The sequence below is a fragment of the Urocampus carinirostris genome, chromosome 5 (genome assembly GCF_059441175.1).
Source record: "Urocampus carinirostris isolate Australia breed hairy pipefish chromosome 5, RoL_Ucar_1.0, whole genome shotgun sequence".
Lineage (NCBI taxonomy): Eukaryota > Metazoa > Chordata > Actinopteri > Syngnathiformes > Syngnathidae > Urocampus > Urocampus carinirostris.
This window is the reverse complement of record NC_142353.1, coordinates 6,035,020-6,059,804: the sequence shown is the minus strand read 5'-3', so window position 1 is coordinate 6,059,804 and position 24,785 is coordinate 6,035,020. Positions and strand designations below refer to the sequence as shown.

General features: G+C 39.6%; 1 protein-coding gene across 13 annotated transcripts in view; it reads left to right on the top strand.

Annotated features, from left to right (window-relative positions):
* rimbp2b (RIMS binding protein 2b) overlaps window positions 1-24,785 on the top strand; it is a 193,761-nt gene that overhangs the window by 153,756 nt on the left and 15,220 nt on the right. For 9 of the 13 annotated variants that reach the window (XM_088335446.1, XM_088335441.1, XM_088335440.1 and 6 more), the window contains 10 exons: window positions 1,364-1,515; window positions 2,524-3,147; window positions 4,313-4,462; window positions 7,097-7,264; window positions 8,785-9,519; window positions 13,664-13,772; window positions 14,239-14,364; window positions 20,145-20,326; window positions 21,693-21,861; window positions 21,975-22,037. In XM_088335446.1, the coding sequence (XP_088191572.1) occupies window positions 1,364-1,515; window positions 2,524-3,147; window positions 4,313-4,462; window positions 7,097-7,264; window positions 8,785-9,519; window positions 13,664-13,772; window positions 14,239-14,364; window positions 20,145-20,326; window positions 21,693-21,861; window positions 21,975-22,037 (2,478 nt within the window). The remainder of the gene's footprint in view (window positions 1-1,363; window positions 1,516-2,523; window positions 3,148-4,312; window positions 4,463-7,096; window positions 7,265-8,784; window positions 9,520-13,663; window positions 13,773-14,238; window positions 14,365-20,144; window positions 20,327-21,692; window positions 21,862-21,974; window positions 22,038-24,785) is intronic. The other 4 variants (XM_088335449.1, XM_088335452.1, XM_088335448.1 and 1 more) reach the window with 3 other exon arrangements.

Genomic DNA, 24,785 nt, shown 5'->3' with positions numbered 1-24,785 from the left:
AAATGTTTGGACTACCGCAGCACCTTTTTGGAACCAAATCTTGCAAAAGAAATGAGAGATTACTGTATTTGACACTAGTACAACTACAGTACAACTAATTTCACATGACATACATTTCAAACATTGTCTCTGATCCCCACCCAATAAATGTACGTACTGACTTCACTGTTATTGGACAAGACAGTTTGAGAGAAGGACTGACAAGAAACAAGGATAAAAGCATGGTCACCTGCTCAGGGGGCAGAAAAAAGTATATAATTGTGAAAACAAATATAATATTCTATTGTTTATATTGTTAATGCCGTAAAACTGTGAACTCCCCTCACAAATGTTAAAATATGTTTTCTCAATATAGATAGTACCAAATTATTTAAAACAACAACAACAACGACAGCCACAAAAGTACCAATAAGTTATGAAGTGTGCATTAGTTCGCTTACTCTTTCATCATTAATGGTTTAAAGTGACAGGGTATATTTAGCGCCTCTTAGTGCTGAAAAAATGAAAGAAAAACACCATTAATTCAAAAAATAAATTTTGACTTAAATAATAGTTGTATAATAGTTGAATATTTTTGCTTGTCATATGAAAGTGCATCGTTTAAAGTACTCGAAATTCTTCTTTTTTTCCTTCTTAAGTTGCACCGTGGATGCATCCTCATATTTTGTTCCTCATATCAAGTCACATTTATTTGTATAACCCTTAATCACACAAATGTCTCAAAGGACTGCACAGGAATACAATTACACCATCACCTGATCTTAAACCAACATATTAATGCCAGAAAATAACAATTTTGCCAAATATGTTTTTTTACAATTGTCATTAAATGTGTGAGAAACTTCAACTGAATACTTTATTCCTCGCAATTCTTCCTCTTGAAAAAACAAATAATCCTATACATCAATGTTATTTTTTTTAGGGGGGTATGTCATGTTCTTTTTTATTTTTAAACCATTATTTATTCATTTTTTTAAAGTTTTTTTTTTTATCTACTTACTACCCACCTATCCATTTTGTGTTTGTGTCACTATATTTGACGTTCTGGTATGTTGGGTAGGGAGAAAGGTTGTGATTTTTAGTATTGTACATATAATGATTTCTCCAATGCACCATTTTCAGTTGCTTTTTAGTGTTGGAACAGTGCAATACGTATACATATTGATATGATACGAACTGTAAAAATGGGGAAAAACAGATGAACTAAAAGGGAAAAACAGCGCTATCTCCTGGGCACGTTGCAGGACTGCGGGTTGTGGATATTGTCCCCCATCATTTATTTAATCAAGGAAGTGAAATGGTAGACACGTTATTTCGTCATTCTATGTATATTTATCCCCCCCAACCCGCCTGTGTTTCTCAGGGCCCCCCCAGCCTCCACAAGAAGTTCAGGTGCAATGTGGTCAGACGCCTGGCATTCTGCAGGTTAAATGGAAGCCTCCGCCGCTGACTTCGGCTGGTACTTCCAACGGTGCCAGTGTCATCGGATATGCTGTATGCACAAAGGGTCAAAAGGTAATGGTTGTTCCTGTGTCGTGCCATTTAAATTGAGGTAAGAAAGATATGAGCATCAAAGTCAACTTTTTAGATAAACCAATAAAAAGTCTCAAAGCATTTTAGGTGAACTGCTCGGCCCTCCAGAATGGGCAAGTACTGGTACCAAGTGTAGTTGACTTACCAACCCTTTAAAATGTAGTTATCAGTACTCGGGACTGTATATATCAGTGTAGCCCTTTAGTGGCTATTTAGACATGTGAGGAATAATAATTTCCCTTTAAACAAAATATCAATATTGGTCTAAGTATTTCTTGAATCAATGTATTTATATTGATTTTTTTACCGAGTAAGGTACTCGTCATATCTTAGTGGTATCGTGATTAGTTTATTCTGAGTAAATGTATCGGACATACCAAAGCACTAGGATTTAGAAACTAAATATTTTCTGTAAATTTACATTCTCTTAACAGAAAGATTGACAGTAGAACCTAGGACTGGTCTTGCCTGGTAATGTTTGAGATTAAAGTAAAAAAACAATGCAAACAATTGACAAAATTTTGCTATAAGGCTTGTTGTGGAATGACTGAGCCTGTACCTTGTCTTTTCATTCTGACATGTCACAAAAGAAGATGTCCTAAATCTGTAATTTGTTTTTGTAGAAATGGAATACATGCCAAGCTTATGACATTAAAAAGCGGTTGAAACACAATCCGTCTCCATAATCGTTAAACATGTGCTTGTTTGAAACCGGAATTAGCAATCTTTTAACAAAACATGAATCTAATGTGATCATTTGAGTACATTTAGTGTCACTTCAAAATAAAGCAGCCGTAGACTGAAAATTTAGTATCCAATCAGTATGTTTTTTGTTGTTTAAATTTGAAAAATCATATTTTTTTAGTCAATCAGTAGGTATTTTAAGGAAAGAAAACCGGTAGTCTAATGCATAAAGCGGTAGTGTTGGTAGGTCCGGGAATTCCTTTTTAACTCCCATGAATTGTTGACCCAATGTTTGCTTTTTTGTAGATCGCAGAGGTCTTGTACCCCACAGCAGACTATGTGACAGTGGAGTTAAACAGAATCCAATGCTTGGAGGCCAGGGAGGTCATCGTAAGAACTTTATCGACACAAGGAGAGTCCCAAGATTCACCGGTGGCCCTCATTCCGCATAATCTATTAGGGTCCCCTCGTCTGCCGCATCGAACTACTGGGGCTCCGCACACGTTACCCCACCCGCCGTCCCACGCAGCACTCCCCCAAACGCATCCTCCTTATCCGTCCACATATCCACCGATCCACCCCCAGCCACATGTGCAGCCTTTGCCTCGGGCACAGGCGACGCCCACCTGTCACACCAATCCTCAGTTCCAGCGCCAGCCCGTGCCCAAGCCCAAACCGCTCATAAGTGCCAGAGAGCCCGAAACCAAAGAGCATGAGGCCAGTATGCGGCCCTGCCCGCCCTGGGAGCGCTCCCCTTCTCCGCTGCCTCCTATGCGTGGCGCCAACCTGGAGCCACCCCCTTTTCAAACGCGTCGCTCGCCCTCTCCTCAGAGGATCCTGCCGCAGCCTCAGGGTGTCCCCATCCCCAATACCATCGCCAAGGCCATGGCCAGGGAAGCTGCCCAGAGAGTGTTTGCTGAAGGAAACAGGGTAGGAGAAAGGTTTCTCAATTGTAATATTTTTGAACAATGTTCACATTAGTTTTGTAAAAATGAATCGATAACATTGATTAAAATCAATTATTAAAAGTGTTGTAAACTAATTTAATCCTTTAGTTGTGTCGCATGATTTATGCGTTACTCAGCATGCTAATTTAATACAGATAACAGTGAATTGAATCTAGTTGTGACATGGCGGTGATTGTTGAGGCAACATGCTAGTAGTACCACTTTGATACAGGAGAGGGTGACTCACGACCACATTTTATTGCGTGACATTCTCTTTGCACTTTTAAAAAAGTATCCACCTGAAATGCATGTCTTTGGAATGTGGGAGGAAACCGGAGTGCCCGGAGGAAACCCATGCAAGCACGGGGAGAACATACAAACTCCGCACAGGAAGTCCGGTAGCTGGATTTGAACCCACACAGGAGGTTCCCAAGACCTTAGAACTGTGCCGCACACGCGCTAACCGCTGCGCCTTGTTGCATACAAAGTTTAACACCATTACTATCAATGATGAAAATTCTATTCTATTCTGTTATATTATATATATTTTAAACAATTTGACCCCAACTATTTTATTGTTTTGTATTATAGAATATTCTGTTGTTTTGTGCACTATTTTTCTATTTTTCCAAAACGTCAATATTTGAATAAGAAAAATAAATGAAAGATGTGTTTCTCCAAAACCTCTAAAATAATCGACCGATTCACTAGTTATGAAAAAAACCCGTTAGTTGCAGCCCTAGGTCACATACAGACTAATTAGCCTCACCAATGTGCCAATTGTGATCCAATAGTCTTAACATGTTTACACTCAATTATGCGTGAGAGAGTGCTTTGAGATAGGAATGCACCAAGCAAGGACAAGTCACATTAACCGCGTGGGTCAGCTAAAAGTTTTTAACCCCCCCTGTTGAGCTGGCTGAAAAGTTCAGCTCATTCCACCCCCTGTTTGTGTATACAAGAATCTTATATGTGTGTTTGGGCCCACTACAAGGCAATACTGCTTATGACATGTCCGCACCCCTCGGACCTGGCTATTAACCTCAGGGACTAAAGGCAAAACATGGAAACTTGGAAAACTCTAAACAATGCAACAATGTGCTGTGTATTTATATTGGTGTCCCTGATGGAAATGTGATTTCACTTAGTTGGAGAAAAGGAATATATTCAGCGAACGGAGTAACGCCCTGCAGCCACCTAACTCTGACGAGGAGGAGGACGGTTACGATTCTCCTCGTGCAAGACGAAGGGGAGCTTCAGTGGATGAATTTCTTCGAGGGTCTGAACTGGGCAGACAGGTATTACTAAAATACAGGCATTAATAAGATGATACTTTATCTTTGACACCATGGGGATACAGTTTTTTGTAAAAAAAAAAAGAAAACTTTCATTTGGTTGAAAAGATTCTAATCCAGTTTAAATATGCTGGATGCTAATGTATATAAATGGCATAGGGAGTAAACTGAAATCAGTTTTATACTATTGCCCTCAATTGGCACCGCCCGTTTGGCGCCAGCTGCGGCTCGTTGCCTGATTGGCTTCCCTCCTTTTTAAGCTCAGTGCTCTCACTCACCCTTTCTCACTCCGTCAACGAACCACCCGCAAGTGTGTTTTGACTCTGTCCGGTATCTTCTTGTGTATCTTGTCCGGTATCGATCCCATCAACCTCGTCCTGTTTGATATCTGACTCGAGTCTCCATTGTTTGGTATCGATACCGTCTGTCTCGTCCTGTCTGATACCTTGCTACAATATCCAGTATCGGGTATCGTTCCTGTCTATCTCGTCCTGTTTGATATTGGACTCCAGTCTCCGGTATCGATCCCGTCTGTCTTGTCCTGTCTGATACCTTGCTTCAATCTCCAGTATCGGGTATCCTTCCTGTCTATCTCGTCCTGTTTGTTATCGGACCCCAGTCTCCAGTGTCTGGTATCGATCCTGTCTGTCTTGTCCTGTCGGATACCTTGCTACAACCTCCAGTATCCGGTATCGATCCTGCCCGTCTCATCCTGTCCGATATTTTTCGCCAGTCTCCAGTTTCCGGTATCGATCCCGTCTGTCTCGTCCTGTCTGATATCTGTCTCCAGTCTCCTGTGTATCTGGTATCGATCTCGTCGGCCTCTGGATTCCCGTTGTCGCATGTCGGACTTCTGCCTTACTTCTTCCGCCCTGCGAATAACTGGCGTAAAATAAAGCTTGTGTGAGAAATGTTACGCATCTCGGTCCTCCTTCTGTTCTGGTTCTGACAACTTTAACACTCTCCATGCCATTGAATATTAAAACGTTTAGTAGCAAAAATCGTTTAAAAAACATTATCTATACCCCAAGACTTCCAATTAATATGTATAAATTTCAATGAACATTCAACTTTTTCTTGCTTATTAGTGTGAGGTCAGATATTCCTGTAATGCAGTACTTCTTATTTATTTTCTGTCGTGCCAACCCTAGCGCCATTTGATGCTTTTTCAAAAATGTTTGATCATGGGAAAGTAGATGGTTTCTGTAGTAGAACAAAACAAAACACATTCTTAACTCTTATTTAATGTAGTAAGTAGATACAGTATGTGTTTCCTTCCTTTAAAGGCTTTTATTTTATTGCATCTTCCCATACATTTTTTTGTATTCTGTTTTTGGTCCAATTATGCTCTTTCACATACCTGTCAACCTCCACGGCTCCATGCCGTTACAAACTGTCATATTTTCGCTTACAAAATAATCTTAGACCATATTTTTTTTTTCAAACGTGTTTATTTATGTAGTTTAACATGTTATATTGTACTTGTGTTTCATTATATCATTCTGTACATATTCTTAATAAATGATGAAATTCTAAGTGTTGCTTAATTACTACAGTGTTCTCTATTCGTTCTCTACGTTTTGGCATGGCTCTTGTATCAAAATGCGTCTTTTAATCATAGAAACTGGAGGCAGCTACTTTCACGTCTTTTTTGCAAGCAACACAATACAAATATTCCACACCTTTCTTTGAAGCTTGTATCAATCCCTCGTATCGTCCTCACATTTGCTCCCACTCTTTGTGATGCTTGCCTCTTCCATTTAACTTACGGCGTTTTAATTCAGGTTCGGCCATTGCAACTTGATGATTGTATCCAAAGAAAATTCAAAACTATGTTGTAATGTAGGCCTACTGCTCTGCTTTGCCTTTGTTCACGTGTGATCGGAATGATGCAATTGGAAATCCCCAGGCGGCAGTGATTTCGCACAGTTGCAACAAACCGCTCGCTTCGTTTGCAACGAAAAAAAACTACACAGAGATAGAGGCTACCGCGGCGAACTCGTTTGTCTTGATTGATTTGCCGTTTCGTGATAGTCGGTATATACCGGATGGTACCCATAATTGACAAGTTTGCGTTTTTCCGTACAGAATTTTCTTGTATGTTGTACATGTCTTAAAATGCATGATAAACGTACTTTGTACGGCAAAACATACAGGTTGACAGGTATGCTTTCAACACATTAAGTTGCCGAACCCTGTCTAAAAAGATAATACAATTTCCTATAACGTCCACATGATAGCGACAAAGAATCATTGAAGAAAAGTGGGACGTGTCTTTAATCAACAAAGTAGTGCACTAAAGCGACAAGATTTTAAAATATATATAAATAATTTAACAGTACAGAAGTTATTTTTAAAACAATATTATACAGTAAAGTACTTTTATTTGTTAAACAAGTGATTGACCCTGTGAATTAGGTTTGTTCTTTGGTTGCAATGTATAATAAAGTAGTAAGTAAATCAAGATTTCTACTTTGTGAGTTTTGACTACAGCGGGATTTCATTGGAAACTTTTGCAATTTTTGTGAAAAACGAGGGATTGCTGTACAGCCATTTCAATTTATATAGGTTTGCCCAGCTTACTTAAAAGGTCAGTGTTCTCAAATAAAAAGTGTCATTCTTTGCATATTCTCTTAGAACCATCACCATCATCACCATTACGGCCACAGCGAGGAGTACTACACAGAGAGTAGCAGGGGATCAGACTTGTCTGACATCATGGAGGAAGACGAGGAAGATCTCTACTCGGAGATGCAATTAGAAGAGGGACGCAGGAGAAGCATCAACTCTCACAACTCTCTAAAGGTACGACTGCACACGTCAGCTCCGCCATGACTAAGAAATGCTACGAGAGAAGGTGGGACGGCCGGGAAGGGTAGCGGGTGTTCGTTATCCTCCTTACTAAGGTTATTAAAGGCGAGCCCGCTTGGGCTTTGCCTGCTTCATTGCCACTGCTCCATTCAGCTGAATTAAGCTATCCTGCCCTCTTCAGTTCTGCCTAATACAAACGCTGAGCTAATGAAAATTGCCGCCTATACAATACATGTAATAACGTGTTGGCATAGAGGCTGAATACTTAGTCAATGTGCTTTTCTTGGTTGTGTTGCATTTCTTATTAAGTTATACAATATTCTTCTAGTACTTAATCACATCAGCAAAATTATACTCGTTAACAAATTCAGAGGGTAATTGCATATCAAGTGCACATTGGAATCTCATTTAAGTGACAACTTAAATGTAAATATTCACTTTTGCTCATGTATCATGCTTTTTTTCAACTAGCACTGGCACAGTCTCTCAGTAAACCCGTGTATTCATTTGTTCTGTGGATGTAAAGTCATAATGCTCACAAATAGAAATGTAATGCACTCTCACCGGGAAATTCTTTAGTTACCTTATGTAGTTCTGTAAGACAGTAGGAAATTCCTAATTGCCTTTCACCTTAGTATTTACTATTTTTTCTTTTCAAATCAAATTTCATCATTGTTTTGTTAGTTGTAAATAATAGTTGTAGAGAACGATCCGTTGCTACCAAAGTTCATTTCAGCTCATTAATTGGAAAAGAAAGCAAGAGTGGGGTGAAAAACATTTGCCTAACAAAAATTGGAATTAAAATGACTAGGGTGAGGGAGTCTAATGCTGTCTGTTGCAGCACAATTGTCACTGTGTACATTCACTGTCAGAGCACACATGACTAATTTATATATTTTTTCTAACTATGTACAGAAATTTCCAAGTATTTCAAAGAAAGAAGCGACTCTCCTGGTCATTTTTATCAAAAGTTATGATTTTTTTTAAATGAACGCAAACCAAACGCTATTTTCGGCCACTAGAGGGCGGTGTTGAGTTTTTACAGTGCGGTGAGTTGACTCAGGTGTAAAACTGCATTCACTCTAAAATAAACCAGGTAACACATTCAATGCCAAACATGAAAATGTCCATCGTTGGTGATTAAATATATTGTGATTATAATATGTAGGGTAGGTTACTAATTTATGCTGTATGATAAAGCTTAATATTTAAAAATGTGTAGTTGACACTCTTACTCAACATAATCTTTGTGTCCTGGTTGAGTTTGCCATTTCAAAGATTCCTATCCAGGGCATGCACTTTCCTCTTCACGGAATGAGACTGCATGAGTCGCTTTACTGCCACAAATAACTAATTATGTCTTTATTTTGTCTTTTCCCCCCATTTATTCTATTCACATGTTGCATTGTTTCCTGCCTGTGTTAAAAACCTGCAAACACGTGTCGACTCCCCCCTCCCAAAAATATAACCGAACTTTGCGAACTGACTCACGCGTGGGACTTTGCCCAATGGAGGCGTACTATAAGCGCCAGGACCTGGCTGAGGAAAGAGACTGCTGGGACCTCCATCGGGAAGTGGTCAAGCAGAAGTCGCTCCGAAGCAAACGTCTCCACAGCATCCCTGAGGTGGAGGAAGAGACGGACGGCATGGACAACCTGGGCCAGCGGCTCCGTTTCGAGGAAGGCGGCCGGCCGGGAACACCGCGACTCGCTCGTAGGACTTTTGGCAGCCGGGACGGTTACAAGCACACCAGCGCCACCTCCACTAGAGGCCTTCGCCATCTGCAACGGCAACGTTCCTCGCCTCGTTTCGCAGACATTCGCTACTTCTACAACTTGGACGATCGTGTCCCGGGTCGACCCAGCCGCCAGAACAGCAAAAGCCCCGATAGCGGTTTGGATTGCGGGAGCGAGGAGGAGGGCTCGCTAGGCAGGGGGCATCGAGGGTACAATCCCCACGGCGCCCCCGTGAGAATTATCCACTGCGAAGGTCCGGTAGAAAGGCGAGCGCTAGCCATGGGCCGCAAGAGAACATTGACACGTCAGTGCAGCATAGAAGAAGAGTTTGCCGGCATTCCGGCAAAGTCGGTCCACAGCGGCGATTTTAAAAACCGGGAGCACTTTGGGCCACGGTGTTACCCCCGGGAGGGGGCCCTGAATGAGACCCGGATGAACGAGCTGGACAGAGTCTATTACAGTCCTCACAGGGAAGCTAGGTCTTTATCCAGACTCCGCTGGGACCAGCCGCTGGTGTGTGACTTGCACTTTCTGCTGTTCTTTCGAATCAGCAAGCCGCAGCCATTTTTGCTTTCCTCACTTTTGTCTGTTTTTTATGTCATGGTTATCCCCGTTTTAATCATTTGATGGTTTGATTTTCATCATGGTTGGTCTGATTTGTTTTTGTTTTTGTCTAAGTTACTTTGATTGTTCTCTGACTGACAGGTGTTCTGTTTTTCTGAAGACTTTATTTATCTAAAGGCCATTTTGACAAGTTTTGAGTGGTCATGTCAATGGCTAACGGTCCAATTTAAAGGAGAAATATCCCTCAATTTTCAAGTTATTCTCATATTTTATCTGACACAATGGCAATACCTTTTTCTAGAACAGGCACGGAAATGGTTCAAGATTAAAAAAGTGAGAACGGTGTGGAGGAAATACGGTATTTATTTATGTATAATGCCCACTGCCCTCCTTAATTTTTTTATTCGAAATTGGTATCATATTTTGTTTGCCTTTTACTTAGCTCAAACTAAGCAATGAAAGTGACAAACTTTGTTCAATACATGCAGCAATGATTCAAATATGTACGATACAAAGAAGCGTTATTAGCCCTCGTAGTGTTTGTTCATATATACTGTATTTCAGGAAGATGTTTTTTCCATTCTCTAAAATCTGTTTCTAGGACCATGAATAAAAATAGTGTGATACTGAGATTGTCAGGAACCAGAACAGATACAGGACCCAATTGCGTGGCAACCGTGACACACAGAGGCGCGGCCAATTGGACACCATGGCAACCATGACAGAGATAAAATCGATTAGATACAGCAATCTTGCCTGCCCGAACACTACTGATTTTAATTAAAACACACCATCTCAGATGCCCGATTTACTTGGGTATATCTCACAATACCCACCTCCCCACCCCAGACCATTTTCTCCTTGCATTTATACAATCCCCGTAGTTCACCCTATTGGACTTCAAAACGGTGAAAACAGATTTTGGAGGAGTCTATTACAACAAGGACATAGGAGGCCTTGTTCACCAAAAACAGGCCTCTCCCTGTCAAAGTAATCAGTTGCCTTCCTAAGACCAGACTGACAGTTGGAACTTTACAATTTTTCAAAGAAAAACTTCTGGAGTTTGATTGTTCTTTTCTTCTACTTCATCTCCAGATGTTTGACATCATAACACTTCTATTAAAAACTATTATCAGTAAGAATGGATACCTACATATAGAAAGATAAATGCATTTCGGTTTTACACATACAAAAAAATAAAATAAATTCTTATCTTTGACAAAAGTCCTATCCTACCAGAAAACATTTCACTGGAAATAGCTACTATTCAAAAAAAAGTACTAAAATTTAGTTTCGCCTATGGTTTTACAATAAATAGCTGCAGAAATGACTGAATCCTAAAATTATCCAGCATTTAACAAGACACTGTAAATTTGACTACTACTGTACAGTACAGTAGATCTCACTGTACTGTGTTGTGCAACCACAATTAAGTGCTACAAAGCACAAGTAAGAATACGAACGACGGAGAATCAAAGTGACCAAAGAGTACTATTTTACTTCTTATTTTCTCACAGGGTTTCTAGTTTTTGGGGGGTTTGTGGCTGCAAAATGGCAGACAATCAGCTCCCTCATATTGCGTAGAAATTTATCAGATAGTTTATGTAATTTTGCTTATTATTCAAATAAATAGTGTGTTTTTTGTAATGAAAGAAGCTTGTTTTTACCACTAGCAGGCATTGAATATTACACAATGTCCCTTTAAGATGAAGTTAGTAAACGAGCTTCACTAAAATAGGCTTAATTATATTACTATTACAAAGCACAACTGAGAAACAATTTCTTAAGAATGAGTTAGTTAAAAAATATTACATTTGTGTGTAGTTTAAGGTGATAAAAATGAAATATTTTCTCTATTAAGTATGTGTTGAACAATGCCCAATTGAGTTCATAGTCCCTGTATATATTTTTTCTCAACTGCCCCTATGTGCTTTTTTCTTACTTTAACCCTCGGTGTTATGGCCACAGAGCACATTATGCTAACATTAAAGAAGCGGGGGATGGGGGGAAGGATTGTGATTTCAGGCGCGTGCTGGCGTTTTTTTTTTACTCTAGGATGAAAATGATAAAAGTAAGAAAAGGAATGTTTTAAATACAGTCCAAATGCCAAACCCAAATCTGCCAAAATGATGAAAAAAGAAGAGTTTATTTGAGTGCGTCTAATAGTCACCGAACTTGCACGAACTAAAATAGGTCATGACAGAGACTTCAATGATGATTTTCAGCCACAAGATGAGGTCAGTAAGTAGAATATTTAGAAGCTACGGACATCACCTCTAAGTATTAAAAGTGGTTATAAAAAGTGGTATTTGTGGTAATTGCGCTAGAATTCTCACAAACGGGTGATTGGCGCAAAGCCACACGTTGACTGTGTCAGTGAGGAATTGACTTTTTAAAATTATCAAAAACTCCATAATGTTGATTCAGCTGGATATGTCTCCTTTAAAGGTCAGCAGTTGCTAAACTGCTTCACTGTTCACTTGATGTCCTGAGTCATATTTTATGACTTTATCAGAGGATCTCATCACCTAATGCTGATGACCGATCACATTTGAGTTTTTGTTCATATGGCATTCGCAATCCAAGTCCTATAACTACCCCTTTGGATGGATACCCATGGGAGGATTTTGCTCCTTTAATCAAATGCATATATAAAAAAACGATTATGTTCAGACTAGTGGTTGTGCGAAAAACAATACTCTCGCTTGGTTTCCCATTTAACCAACAACACACACACGCGCACTCGCTCACACACACACACACACACACACACACACACACACACACACACACACACACACACACACACACACACACACACACACACACACACAGACACACACACTCACAAAATCATTTATCTTTTGTTATTCTGTACTCGGTTGATTGTCATAGTTATAATTTTTCCTGCACTGAGTCATTTGTTTTTTGTGGCGCTGACATGCACAGAACAAAACAAACGCAATGAATGGTCTTTAGTTAAACACGTGGCCCTACTAACCCCAATTCATGGTGCTCTGTTTGGGGTTTTTGATTCACTTGTCTGTTCATAGTTGTTTTTTTTCTTCTATAATTTAGCCTTCCTAAGGACAAATGGACTTGACATTTGCTCTTATGGCTTTTCAGTTGTGGGATTTTAATTTTATTCATATGTATAATACTTACAAGAGCAGTTGTACCTCTACATGCGAGTTTAATACGTTCCAGGACAGTGCTTGTATCCCGAGTACTTAATAAACTTATTTTTAAAAAATAACTTCTGTACTGTCAAATTATAATTTTTAAAAACAATCTTGCAGCTTTATGGCACATCTGTACTGATGAGGGACACAAACTAGTTTACTTCACATAATAATTCACAGTCACCCTCATGTGGACGCTATGGAAAAGCACTTTTATTTTCAGGTCAGCAACCCAAAATGTTGAGCCATAAAGGACCCCAAAAAAAAAGAACAATGAAATAAATGTCTGGAATCTGCAAACAAATAAAAGGCCTATATAAGCCTTATAAGGGAAAACACATACTGTATCAATATATATTTATTGGACAAAGTACAGAATGTGCCATTTGCTCATTTACAGAAACCATTTATCCGTTCTCAAACATTTTTGAAAAAGCACCAGGGGAACCGCAAGTTTAGCAGGTCGAGAAGTCTTTGTTTGTGATAAAAAGCATCTTCCTCTGCCTTTTTGGCCCAGACACTTGTACTTTTGGGGTTCCAAAGCATTTTGTTGACATGATGACTTTTAGAGAAACTTAAAGTTGAAACATTTTTGCGCATACATAATGTACGTTCGTCAAGCTTGTTTACGTATGTGTACAACCCAGACCGCAAAATCGTTGACACTCAGGTTGACACAAGCAGGAAAGAGGCGAAGCGACTCTTCAGCCAATCAAAATGCAGAACACAATGCTCAAGGAAAAACCGCCAAGTAGCGAAAAAGCGATTAGTAAACCGTGATACAGCAAGGGATTATTACATATCGAAAATCTCGTATCTAGAGGTGCTCGTAAATAGAGGTATGACTGTAGTAAGAGTTCCCAAGTAACAAGTATCCTATTGTAACTCTTTCGTCTTTTCTGATTCTAAAGCTCATTGGAAACTCACCGTCTCACGGAAACGCCAACCGTCTGGACCCCACAGGGCGAAGGCCGGTTCACGTCGGCACCCCCCCTCAGAGACGACCCATCCCGTCCATCGGTTAGTGAGGTCACCGAATGAGACGTCCCACCCAAACCTAGATGGCCACTGATGTCTGTTGCTCTCAATACCATGTGTCTCCCTCCCCCATGTGAGCCGAGCTGTACATCACTTCCATTAACATCTCGTGGCCCCTTTATGTCAGGTGTCTGCATTCGCTGTGGATACGTCGCCATAAGATGGGGGAGATTAAAAAAACAGCAAAAGTCAATCCCCTTTGCTATGCTCACACCTAGGGCGATATGTTTGCAAGTCGCCACTGCACAGTTTAAGCATTGCTGTTTTACAAGACTCTGTAGCGAGTCCCGATTGCCTTGTGTTTTCCATTTCCCTGCCCCCTTCCTTCACCGTAGGAAAACGTCTTCATGCAACGTACCCAGCATGACTGAATGGGCCGTGTGATGGAGCAGAGTGCGTGCGTTCGGAGATTTGCTGACCCTATTGATGTGATTGGTGTCTTCTGTAGAGATCACCATGGACAGTAACAGTGAAGGGAGTGAGGGGAACATCTCACCTGTCAAGGAGGATGTTTACTATGGCAGTGTAGCTCGGCGAAGGATATGGCCGCCTATGTCCTCAGAGGATCGATATGGTATGTGGCGCAGCCTCTCATAGAGACTTGACCATACAGAAAAAGGCAGGGAACGGCAAGTCGGGGTTTTTAGCAACTGCGAGTTAGTTTACCTGGCCAATTTATCATGAATTCAATGAATGGATATGGAAGAACGAGGCACTTCACTTTCCACATTTTACCTCAAGAAATGCAAACACTCTAACCACTTCTCATAACAATGTTGCAACAAGCACCAGTTTAGTTCAGTAAAGACATTTTATGAAGTACTGACCTAAAGTGATGCTAAAGTTGTTCTTGAATGTATCCCTTCTCTTTTTTGTAAAAGTGTTTCCTTAACTTTCACCACATTCAACCATTTTTCCTGATGGGCTGTTATGCCACTAAAACATCAAACATGAATAATTCTGGATAAGCATGAAGAATTGATTCCAGGTTCTTCCCTCCCCCCTCATTCTCCTTTATGAGTCGGCCAGAACCACCAAGGTTTAGGTCTTCTATGGGTTTAAATCTGTGTAGTCAGTTATGCAGGTCACGGTATTTCACAAAACTTGAATCAAGGCAACTGGGTGGTACTTTTCTCAATTATAGCCGTGTGTCTCTTTGGAATATTGTTATCGTTCATCAGTGCAGTTGGCATAATATCACTTCTGAATACCAAACAGCCTTGTTTGTGACCACCACATTACGCCTCCTGTTTCAGTCCTCGTCGTCATGTCTCTTGTATTCTCTGGTCTTTGTCAATTTTATTAGAGGACCACTTTCTATACTCATTCAATACCATTAACGGCACATTTAGTGGCATTGGCAGCAGTCAATGATGCGGTGAGGTTCGTGTGTGGTGAGAAACAATTATATTTACAATCAAGCGAACTTTTTTTCTTATCATAATTTGATTGGTGGAGCAAAAAAGTATATAAAAAAAATACTTTTGTTCTCTGACCTTAACTAATTTATGAAGTCAATGCTATCCTTTAGAATAAAATAATCAACACTATGACCAATTCTATTGTTTGGGGTTCAAATGTGCACCTAATGAGAATTCTTGGTCTCACTATTGCTTTAAAAAATACTAAATGGCTTGACATTCTGTAAGCTTCCCGATACTAAAACTAATTCAATTTTTGGGGGTCTAAGGTGTGTGTCACAACAGAATCCTCTTTTTGCCCTTAGCCGTAAGGCAAGAGAATTGCCTGCCTCACTCTGTATCTGTCAACTATTTATTTTGTAAAGCACTTTTCAGTTAATGAATTGTCAAGTCAAGTCATCAAAGTGCTGTATAAACACATTCCGTGTACATTAAGACGGTAAAAATCCCCTTCTTTATCTCCACCCAACAACCCAAAACACCTCACACACACAATGGTTAAAACAAAATAAAACAAAATAAATGGTAATGGAAATAAAATAAGATTATGGCAAAGCAAAGGCTAACCATGTGAGGAAAGGGACCTGAGGTAGGCTAATCCACACTGATAGAGATGGCAGCAGATGGCCTCGGGAAATAATTTCCAGCCATCAAGCCACACCATACAAGATAGAAAGACCTTCAATACTGAATAAATATAAGAAGTTGTTTTGAACTTTGCAGTTCCATGAAGGCACAGCCTCGACTGCCTCCCAGGACTGCAGGTCACTTGTAGCAATAGACCCTAATACTCCTCTTTCCATCAAGGCATGAAGGCTGTGAATGAATGAATGAATGAATGAATGAAAACTTTATTTCAAACATTAGAATAAAAACAGGACAATAACAATGGGTCAACAACAAAATAATGTCACATAACGTTCGAAAAAGGGTAGTCAGAAGAAGATGCTTATTATCCCTACCCCTTTATCTTCCCTATTAAATACATTTTCAGAATCCTCTTCTCCGCTTGTGTCTAATATAACAAAATCTCATGGATATACTTATTCCACAGGTCAGATATCAATAATTATAGTAATTACAATAATCACATATTTTATACACTAATCTTCGTAATACCCATCCTTCAACGTCATAATGCCACTAGTTACCAAATATCACTGCGGCACCAAAGATAATAACAACAACAAAAATAGACATAATATTTATAATAACAGTTATGATATAATAATAGCAACAATAACAACAAGTTCACCATTGTTTTAAACTTAGTATTTCCAATCTCACTCATATCCCATTTTCTTTATCCTTGTATTTTGCCAGTAATGTTTTTTTGCATTTAAATTTGAACACATGAGTAGTTGGACATTGTTTAATCTCATCTTGTAAATTATTCCAAAGTTTGACTCCACACACAGACACACATACTTTTCCTTGTTGTCCTCACCTTTGGGATTTTGAATTTACCACAGTCCCTCAAGTTATAATTTCCCTCTTTCCGAGTGAATAATTTTTGGATGTTTTCTGGCACCATGTTTTTGTTGACCTTAAATAACAGTTGTGAAGTGAAAAAATGTTTTGAATCATCCAATTTTAATAATTTGGACTGCATGAATAAAATATTAGTATGATCCCGATATCCTACCCTGTGTATGGTTCTTATTGCACGTTTTTGAAGGATAAAAAGGGGCTGTAGTGAACTTTGTAATGAGTTGACAATATTCAGTGGCTGGGTTTGGGTCTACAGATTAGAATAAAAAAAAAACAATAATATCTCAGTTGCCTTGACTCAACCTTTGCCATTTTCTGTCTGGAATGAATGTCTGCAGCCCTTTATGCTTCCTGTTGTTTCACCACATGGCAACAAGCATGTCATTACCAATATTGGATGTATTGAAAGCGCTCCTCATGAAACCCAGGAAAGTTTGACTTGTCCTTTGTAAAATAAGGCAATGAAACAGCAATGAGCGACCCTGCTTTGCTTTTTGTTCTGTACTCGCAGTGCACATCCTTTTGGTTTCCCCTTCATCTTAAAATACGCTTAACGTGTTTTAAGTAGAATCCATATGTGTGAGGAAAGAGTCAAGTTTGTTCCTCTGAATTTCAGATTAAAGTATGTAAAAAGATTTACCATATATTGCGCACTATAACATGCCCCCGATTGTAAGGCATAACCCCCCAAAAGTCTTTTGTCATATATTTTTATACATAAGGTGTGCCAGACTATAAGGCACATGGAATTAAAACTACAGTAAGGACAAGGGTTACACAATAAAAAAATGAAGTACCTTATTTGTGCATCGATTGATCGATTAAAATAGATCACTGATCACAATTGCACCACATTTGATGCAGCAGTAATCAAACCCGGTGCGTGGTGGCGAGAGCACCAGATCCTATCAACAAGAACACTAGGGATACAAATGACACATGAAATGGCAGTCGGTTTTATCTCATTGTCACATTACTTTTATTCACTGTACCAACTGTTGATGCTATAATTGGGCTGGGAGGTTAGACTATTGTCGTAATTAAACTGGTCCTGGTGCAGAAAAAGTTAGGGACCACTGATTTACAGTATTGTATCGCCGACTTGCAAAGTCTTAAGAACTGAATGAAGGGAAAGGCATTGTGGGAAATAATTCGGTCGTCCTGAAATATATAAATGCATGGCTGCATGTATTCAACAACCGTGTGTCACTTACAATGCTTACTTAGTTGGAAGTGAGTCAAGTGTTTATTTGTGAAGCCCTTAATCACAAGTCTCAAAGGGCTGTACGGAATATTACAGACTACTTTGACACCATCTCCTGATCTAAAACATACATGAGGGTATGGAAAATCTCAAAACCTCAGCATGAGAAAATAAATCTTGAGAAAGGACCGCATGAGGCAAGTAAAAAGTTAGACTCAGTCCCAAATTTATGAGTTCATCACAACTGTAGGCATTATTTGCCAAGCATATGTCCAGAAGAGAAGGCAAAAAAGACAAAAGAACAGTAAAGAATATAAAGGTAGCGGCACCCACCCACCCCGCCATATTGTTTTTTCAGTAAAAGAAAAAGAAAGCAAAACAAAATTTTACTCTGATTTTTAAACACTTATTTTTCCTCATTTATCTAAAACACAGGGGTCCATAAACTTTTCCAAGCCCAGAGGTTTTTTTTTGTCAATAAATGGAGCACCGAGTTTGATGTGTAGTTGGACAATAACAACTTATTAAGTTATTACTATGTTGTTACTATTTTCAGAACAGTTCTACAGGCACTTCATCTGTCCTTAAAGGGGTACCGTGGTTCCTGCGGGGATCAGGTTGGAGACTCCTGCTCTAACATATCTGGTTCCGTGACTGAAAATAGCGCTATAATGAGATAAGGCATTATTCCCTTTCGTGCGTCATCTGTAACTCTACTGCTCAAGTGGATAGGATTCAGACACTCCCCACCGCGATCAAAATTTGATTCCTATTGTATCTGAATTTATGCAAATTATACGCCACCTGGTGGTGAGGACAATCATTTCTATCTGGTTTGATCCCCGCTGCCACAATGGTTATGCAAATGTGGTCAGCTATAACATTTGTTGACTGATCAGCAATGTTCCCTCAAAGCTGCGTGTGTGCGCAATTCCGCACGACCCAGAGCTTTTCCGCGCACAAGAAAATCTAGCCAGCTCACAAAAATGAGGGCTCGAAATTGCTAATTAAAAAGCGAATTAAGTCAAAGTTACAGTGCATGAAGGTAAAAATACACAGGTTCCACTGATGCTGTGTTCAAAATGCGGTATTTTGAAGTCAATGTCGAAGTAAAACGAAGTTGAGTAAATTCAGAGTTTTTTGAGAACCGGCTTCTTCGGCTCAGCTCACTAAAAAGAACCGTCTCTTTCGGGTAACAAACGGCTCTTCGGGTGGTTTTTGCCGCTTTAATCCCTACATGACCAAATATTATGTAAAATTGTGCACAAAATGACTTAAAGGAAGGGAGGGAATAGAACCAAAAAGAAAAAAAATACCAAAATGAAAAAGTATGAAAAGCTGAGAAAAAAACGAAACAAAAGGAAAGAAAAAGAGAAAAAGAGAGCAGGAAAAATTCAGAAGAAAAGAAAGAAGCAAATAAAGGGAAAAAAGGTAATCAAGAAGAAAAAAGCAAAAAAAGAAACAGCTAGGAAAAAATAAACACAATGAGATTTTTTTAAAAAGGATTTTTTTTAAAAGGAGAAGAAAACGGAAAAAGAGGACAACGTTTGTGTTGCATTCAAATAATTTCCAATTATATCAAGGCAATCTTGTTGCCAACATTGTACTTACACTAAAAATGTGATTAAATACAGTTCTTTATCGTGCAACGGACTTAATAAGCCCCCCAAAATGTTAGCATTATGCGACAAAAGATACCAGGAAAAAAAAAAAATCATGTGAAAGAATTGTAAAAACAAATGACGTTTGTAGGCCCTGCAACCTTTGCCAATCGTACATTAGTCACTTCATTCAAAAGTGAAAAATAATTTTTTTATTGCCGGAAACTCAGCAAAATGTAACGTGATGTCAAGTGTTGGACATGTTGGATAATGATTTAGTCGCCACACTTGGGGTTGCTGTTGCTCGCTGTTGTTTCAAGCGTTGCTCACAGACTTTGTGTGAACGCTCAGACCCGTGGAAAATTAGGGGGAACATTGCTGATCAGTAATGAAGACGCATTTCCAATTATGTCTGTATATATTGGAACATAAGACTCACGTCCAAATTTCTGTCCAATTTGGAGTTTTTGGGTGTGCCTTATAGTTTGGATAATATAGTAATAGAATTTGGCTTTTTTCGTGTACACGCATGTCCCCCATACGCTGCCATTTCTAGCAAACAGACATCTCCATTCCCCACCGCCAGTGTGGCTTTCGAAGGTCAGTAGTAGCAGCAAAGGCGTCCTTTGCGTTTCAGACAGATACGGCGGACGCAGGCACGGGCGGGGACGCCGCTCGCTGGATTATTTCGAAGGGTCGGAAGCGGACGAATTGACGCGCGTCTTTGTGGCCCTTTTCGACTACGACCCACTTTCCATGTCCCCTAACCCTGACGCTGCTGACGAGGAGCTGCCTTTCAAGGAGGGCCAGGTCATCAAGGTCCGTTTCCTCAATTGTCTATAGCAGTGTTTCTCAACTTTTTCGAGCCAATTGAAATAATCTAGAGCAGGGGTGTCGACCACATTTTAGCTAGGGGCCACATGCTGTGAAAAAAAAATCCTACAGGGGCCAGACTAATAGATACATGAGAAAGAAAGAAAGAAGTAAAGAGAGAAAGACAGAAAAAGGCAGAGAGTGAGAAATAGAGAGCACGAGAGAGAGAGAAAGAGAGAGAGAGAGAAAGCACAATAGAGAGGGATAAGGAAAAAAAGGAGAACGCGAAAGAGGGAGAAAAGAGAGAAAAAAAGATCGAAGAACAAAGAGATAGAAAGTGAGAAATTGGCAAAGAAAGAGATAAAGATTGAGACAAAGGAGGAGGCGGTAATACACCAAAGCGATGGGGGAGAGATAAAGATCGAAAGAGAGAAAATGAATGAGAGACAGAGAAAGTGTGAGTATGAAAAAGAGAGAAAGTTAGAAAAAAGAAAGGGCAAAAAAGAGATAGAGATGGAAAAGGGGAGGGAGAGGGTGAGTAAAAGAGAAAAGCATGTGAAGAGAAAGAAAGAGCAATAAAGATAGAAGAACTGAAAAAAGAGGGAACGTGTGAGCAAGAGAAAAAGTAAGGGAGTAAGAAAGAAAGAGAAAAAGAGAGACAGGAAAAAGAATAGCAAGAGAAGGGGAGGAAAATAGTATAAAGAAAAGAGCAAAGAGAGAAAAAGAGAGTAAGATAGAAAAATTGAAAAAGAAAAAGTGTCAGAAAGAGAAAAAATGAGAGAGGAAGAAAGAAAGAAAAGAAAAAGAAAAAAAGCAATAGAGGGAGAGAGAAAAGAGCAAAAGAGAGAAAAAAGAAAGATAAAATTTGAGAAAAACAGCTAATGAGAGAGAAAAGAGATGGAAATGGAAAAAGGGAGAGAATGAGAAAAAGAGCAAGAGAAAGGGTGAGAAAGAGAGATTAAAACAGAGGGTAAAAAAGATTAAAAAAATAGTGTGGAAAAAAAGCAAAAGTGAGAGAAAGGACATGAGAAAGGGAGGAAATGGGATAGGTAAAAAGATTGGGATGGGAAAAAAAGGAAAAGAAAGCAAGAGAGGGAGAGGGAAAACAGAGCAAGAGAGAGAGAAATAAGCTCCACTTGCAGTTTTTTTTTCTCTTGCGCTTCTTTTGGCAATGTTATGTTAATGTTATGTGATTATGATTTGATGTCACAAATAAGTTGATATCGGACAATTTCCGACAGCACAGAAGTAAAGTCTCATGGCACACTCTCAGGATTGGATCTTGAATATGTCCCCAATAAATTGATGACAACATCTCTGTTGAAAGCAATGATTTAATCCGAGATGAATCTTCTATTTTTTTTTGCTTCAGGTGTTTGGAAACAAAGACACAGACGGCTTCTACAGGGCTGAAATTCGTGACAGAGTGGGTTTGATTCCATGTAACATGGTCTCTGAAATCCAAACAGAGGACGGAAACATGATGGGCCAACTGCTCAAACAGGGATTTCTGCCACTCAACACTCCCGTGGATAAGTTAGGTGAGAAAACCGGCCGCGGCGCACTCATGTCGCCTCTTGCTCAACTTTCGATCCATTTGTGACTCTTCTCCTTTTCCCGCTTTTCCTTTTTTCTTGACTTCCTTCCTGTGAAGTAAACTGTGATCGGTTCAAGGATGGACGCCTAATAAATCGCAGGTCCAGAAAGTCCAAACGAGGTCTGTGTCCTGTACTCTTAATGCTATCACTTTGGTATTTCCATCAATTGCTTTATATATATATGTATATATATATCAGACAAACACAGTGATTTTTGAGAAGTGAAATTAAGTTTATAGGATTTACAGAAAGTGTGCAATAATTCCCGGATTTTCTGCACTTTAAGGCAAACCCCTAAAATAGTCTTTTGTCATATATTGTCCATACATGTCAAGTCAAGTCAAGTCATTTTTATTTGTATAGCCCTTAATCACAAAGAGTCTCAAAGGGCTGCACAGGTTATTGCACAGACTATTATTACAGGCTATTACTACACCATCCCCTGATCTGAAACCAACATGAGGGCAAGGAAAAGTCCATGCATGATTTTAGAAAATACCAATAGAAGCTTAAAATCACATCTTAAGCTAACAGGGAGCCAATGCAGGTTAGCTAAAATCGGCGTAATGTGATCAAACTTTCTTGTCTTAGTTAAAAGCCTCGCTGGAGCATTTTGAACTAGCTGAAGACTCTTGATTCTGGACTTCGGGAGACCGGAGAGAAGTGCATTACAGTAATCGAGACGGGAAGTAACAAACGCGTGAATTGTAATCTCTGCATCCGACGGAGACAGCATAGGACGAATTTTAGCAATGTTGTGAAGATGGAAGAAAGCGGTTCTAGTAATTTTCTTCACGTGTGTTTGAAGGGACAGATCAGGGTCAAATATGACACCTACATTTTTAACTGAGTCACTCTGGGTGATATGACATTTGTCAATGTTCACAGCAGTTTTTGAGAACAAGTCACTGCGTTTAGATGGACCAATAACTAACATTTCGGTCTTTTTAGAGTTAAGGCGCAAAAAGTTGAGTGACATCCACTCTTTTATCTCAGTTATGCAAGCCTCCAAATTTCCACAATTTAGTGTGGCAGAAACCTCCAACAGAAGATATAGTTGAGTGTCATCTGCGTAGCAATGGAAACTGATATTATACTTGTGAATAATATCACCTAATGGGAGCATGTAAATGCTGAAAAGAAGGGGGCCAAGTACTGAACCCTGCGGAACACCACAGGTAACACTAAAGGGCTCAAATGCCATTTCACCATATTTAACACAGTGCGTCCTATCTAAGGGGTAGGATCTGAACTATGAGAGGACGGTTCCTGAGAGACCAATCCATTTTTCCAACTGTTCTAGTAAGATGTTATGGTCCAGAGTATCAAAAGCAGCACTAAGGTCCAGCAGCAGCAAGAGTGATGAAGCACCGGATTCCATTGCCAGCAGAAGATCATTGGTTACCTTAATCAGGGCAGTCTCAGTAGAGTGGTTAGCCCTGAATCCTGATTGCATTGATTCAAAAAGATTGTTATCGGATATAAAATCATTCAGCCGCTGTGCCACAACATTTTCAAGTACTTTAGAAAGAAACGACACAGGTCTATAATTACATAAGCTTTCTGGATCAAGGTTGGGTCGTTTCAGTGTAGGTTTAATAACAGCGGACTTAAAAGCCGCTGGGACTACACTTGAGGAGAGTGATATGTTTACAAGATTTAGAACTGAAGGTCCAAGGACCCCAAACAGACCTACATAAGGCGCACCGGACTATAAGGCTCTACAGTTCAGTCAAACTTTATCAACCCCTTAGCGTTCCGATGGCCCGTTCAGACACAGTGTCTGTACGATGTCACCAGCTTAAACTCTCCGGATCCAAGATGTTGACCATTTCAAAATATACTGATCACAAAAACACCGCAATCAGTCTGAAACAAGACACCAGAAAAAAATATAGCTTACCAAAGACTTTGTGCGGCCATCACATTTGATGATAATACGCAAACATGATCCCCTTACATCCGTGAGTGTAGTGAATCCAACCATGTAAAATATTTACGTACTCCAAAATGCGTCATGATGCCGACAAGTAAAAAATATTTTTTTAAAAACGAAAAGCATAGCTGCATCAACGGACGTTGCTTGTGGCTAGCTGTCTGTTTAGCCCCATAATCCCTGTTTACAAATTGAGACTAGTAAAACATGTTTTCTCCATGCAGTAGAGCAGGGATCAGCAACCTTTTCGGTGTGGAGTGCCATTTTAAATGTCCTTGTAAATCAGTGTGCCACACCAAGATTAATGACTCGCACAACATTTTTTTTTCAGAGCTGTCATTCTAAAACCAGTCCAAATATACAACATGGATATACATTGAAATTGTGTAACTGACCAATTTATCTTCCACTATTTTTGTTCATCAACAAACTAAAAAATGACTGTGAGCAACATGTGGAAAGGCCTGTAGACATCCATGACTTCAACTATTCTTCATCAACAATGAACTACAATCAAAATCGAGTGATATGGACAGCTACCATACCATTTATCAATAAAATCTTATTTTAGAAACTATCAAAACTTGAAACACACACACAGGCACCTTAAATATATCCGCCATCAGTAAATGGTTTTCCGTGCTTTGCGATGCAGTGAGCAATGTGATAGCTTGCTTCAGTGGTGGCGTTTGTAGCGGTGACAATTTTTTTTCAGGGTCTGTGTTTGTTTGCCGTACCTGGACAAAATGCATTTTAATGTCTCCGCCTTTCCAGACATGTCCTTGAATTCATGTTCATGTTTCGTCTCGTAATGACGCTTAACACTTGATGTGCGAGGTACAATGCTCTCGAGGCATAATGCACAAACAGCACGGTCATTTTTTGCATAAAGCCTCAGTCATCTGTCCACGCTGGCTGAAAAGAACGCGAT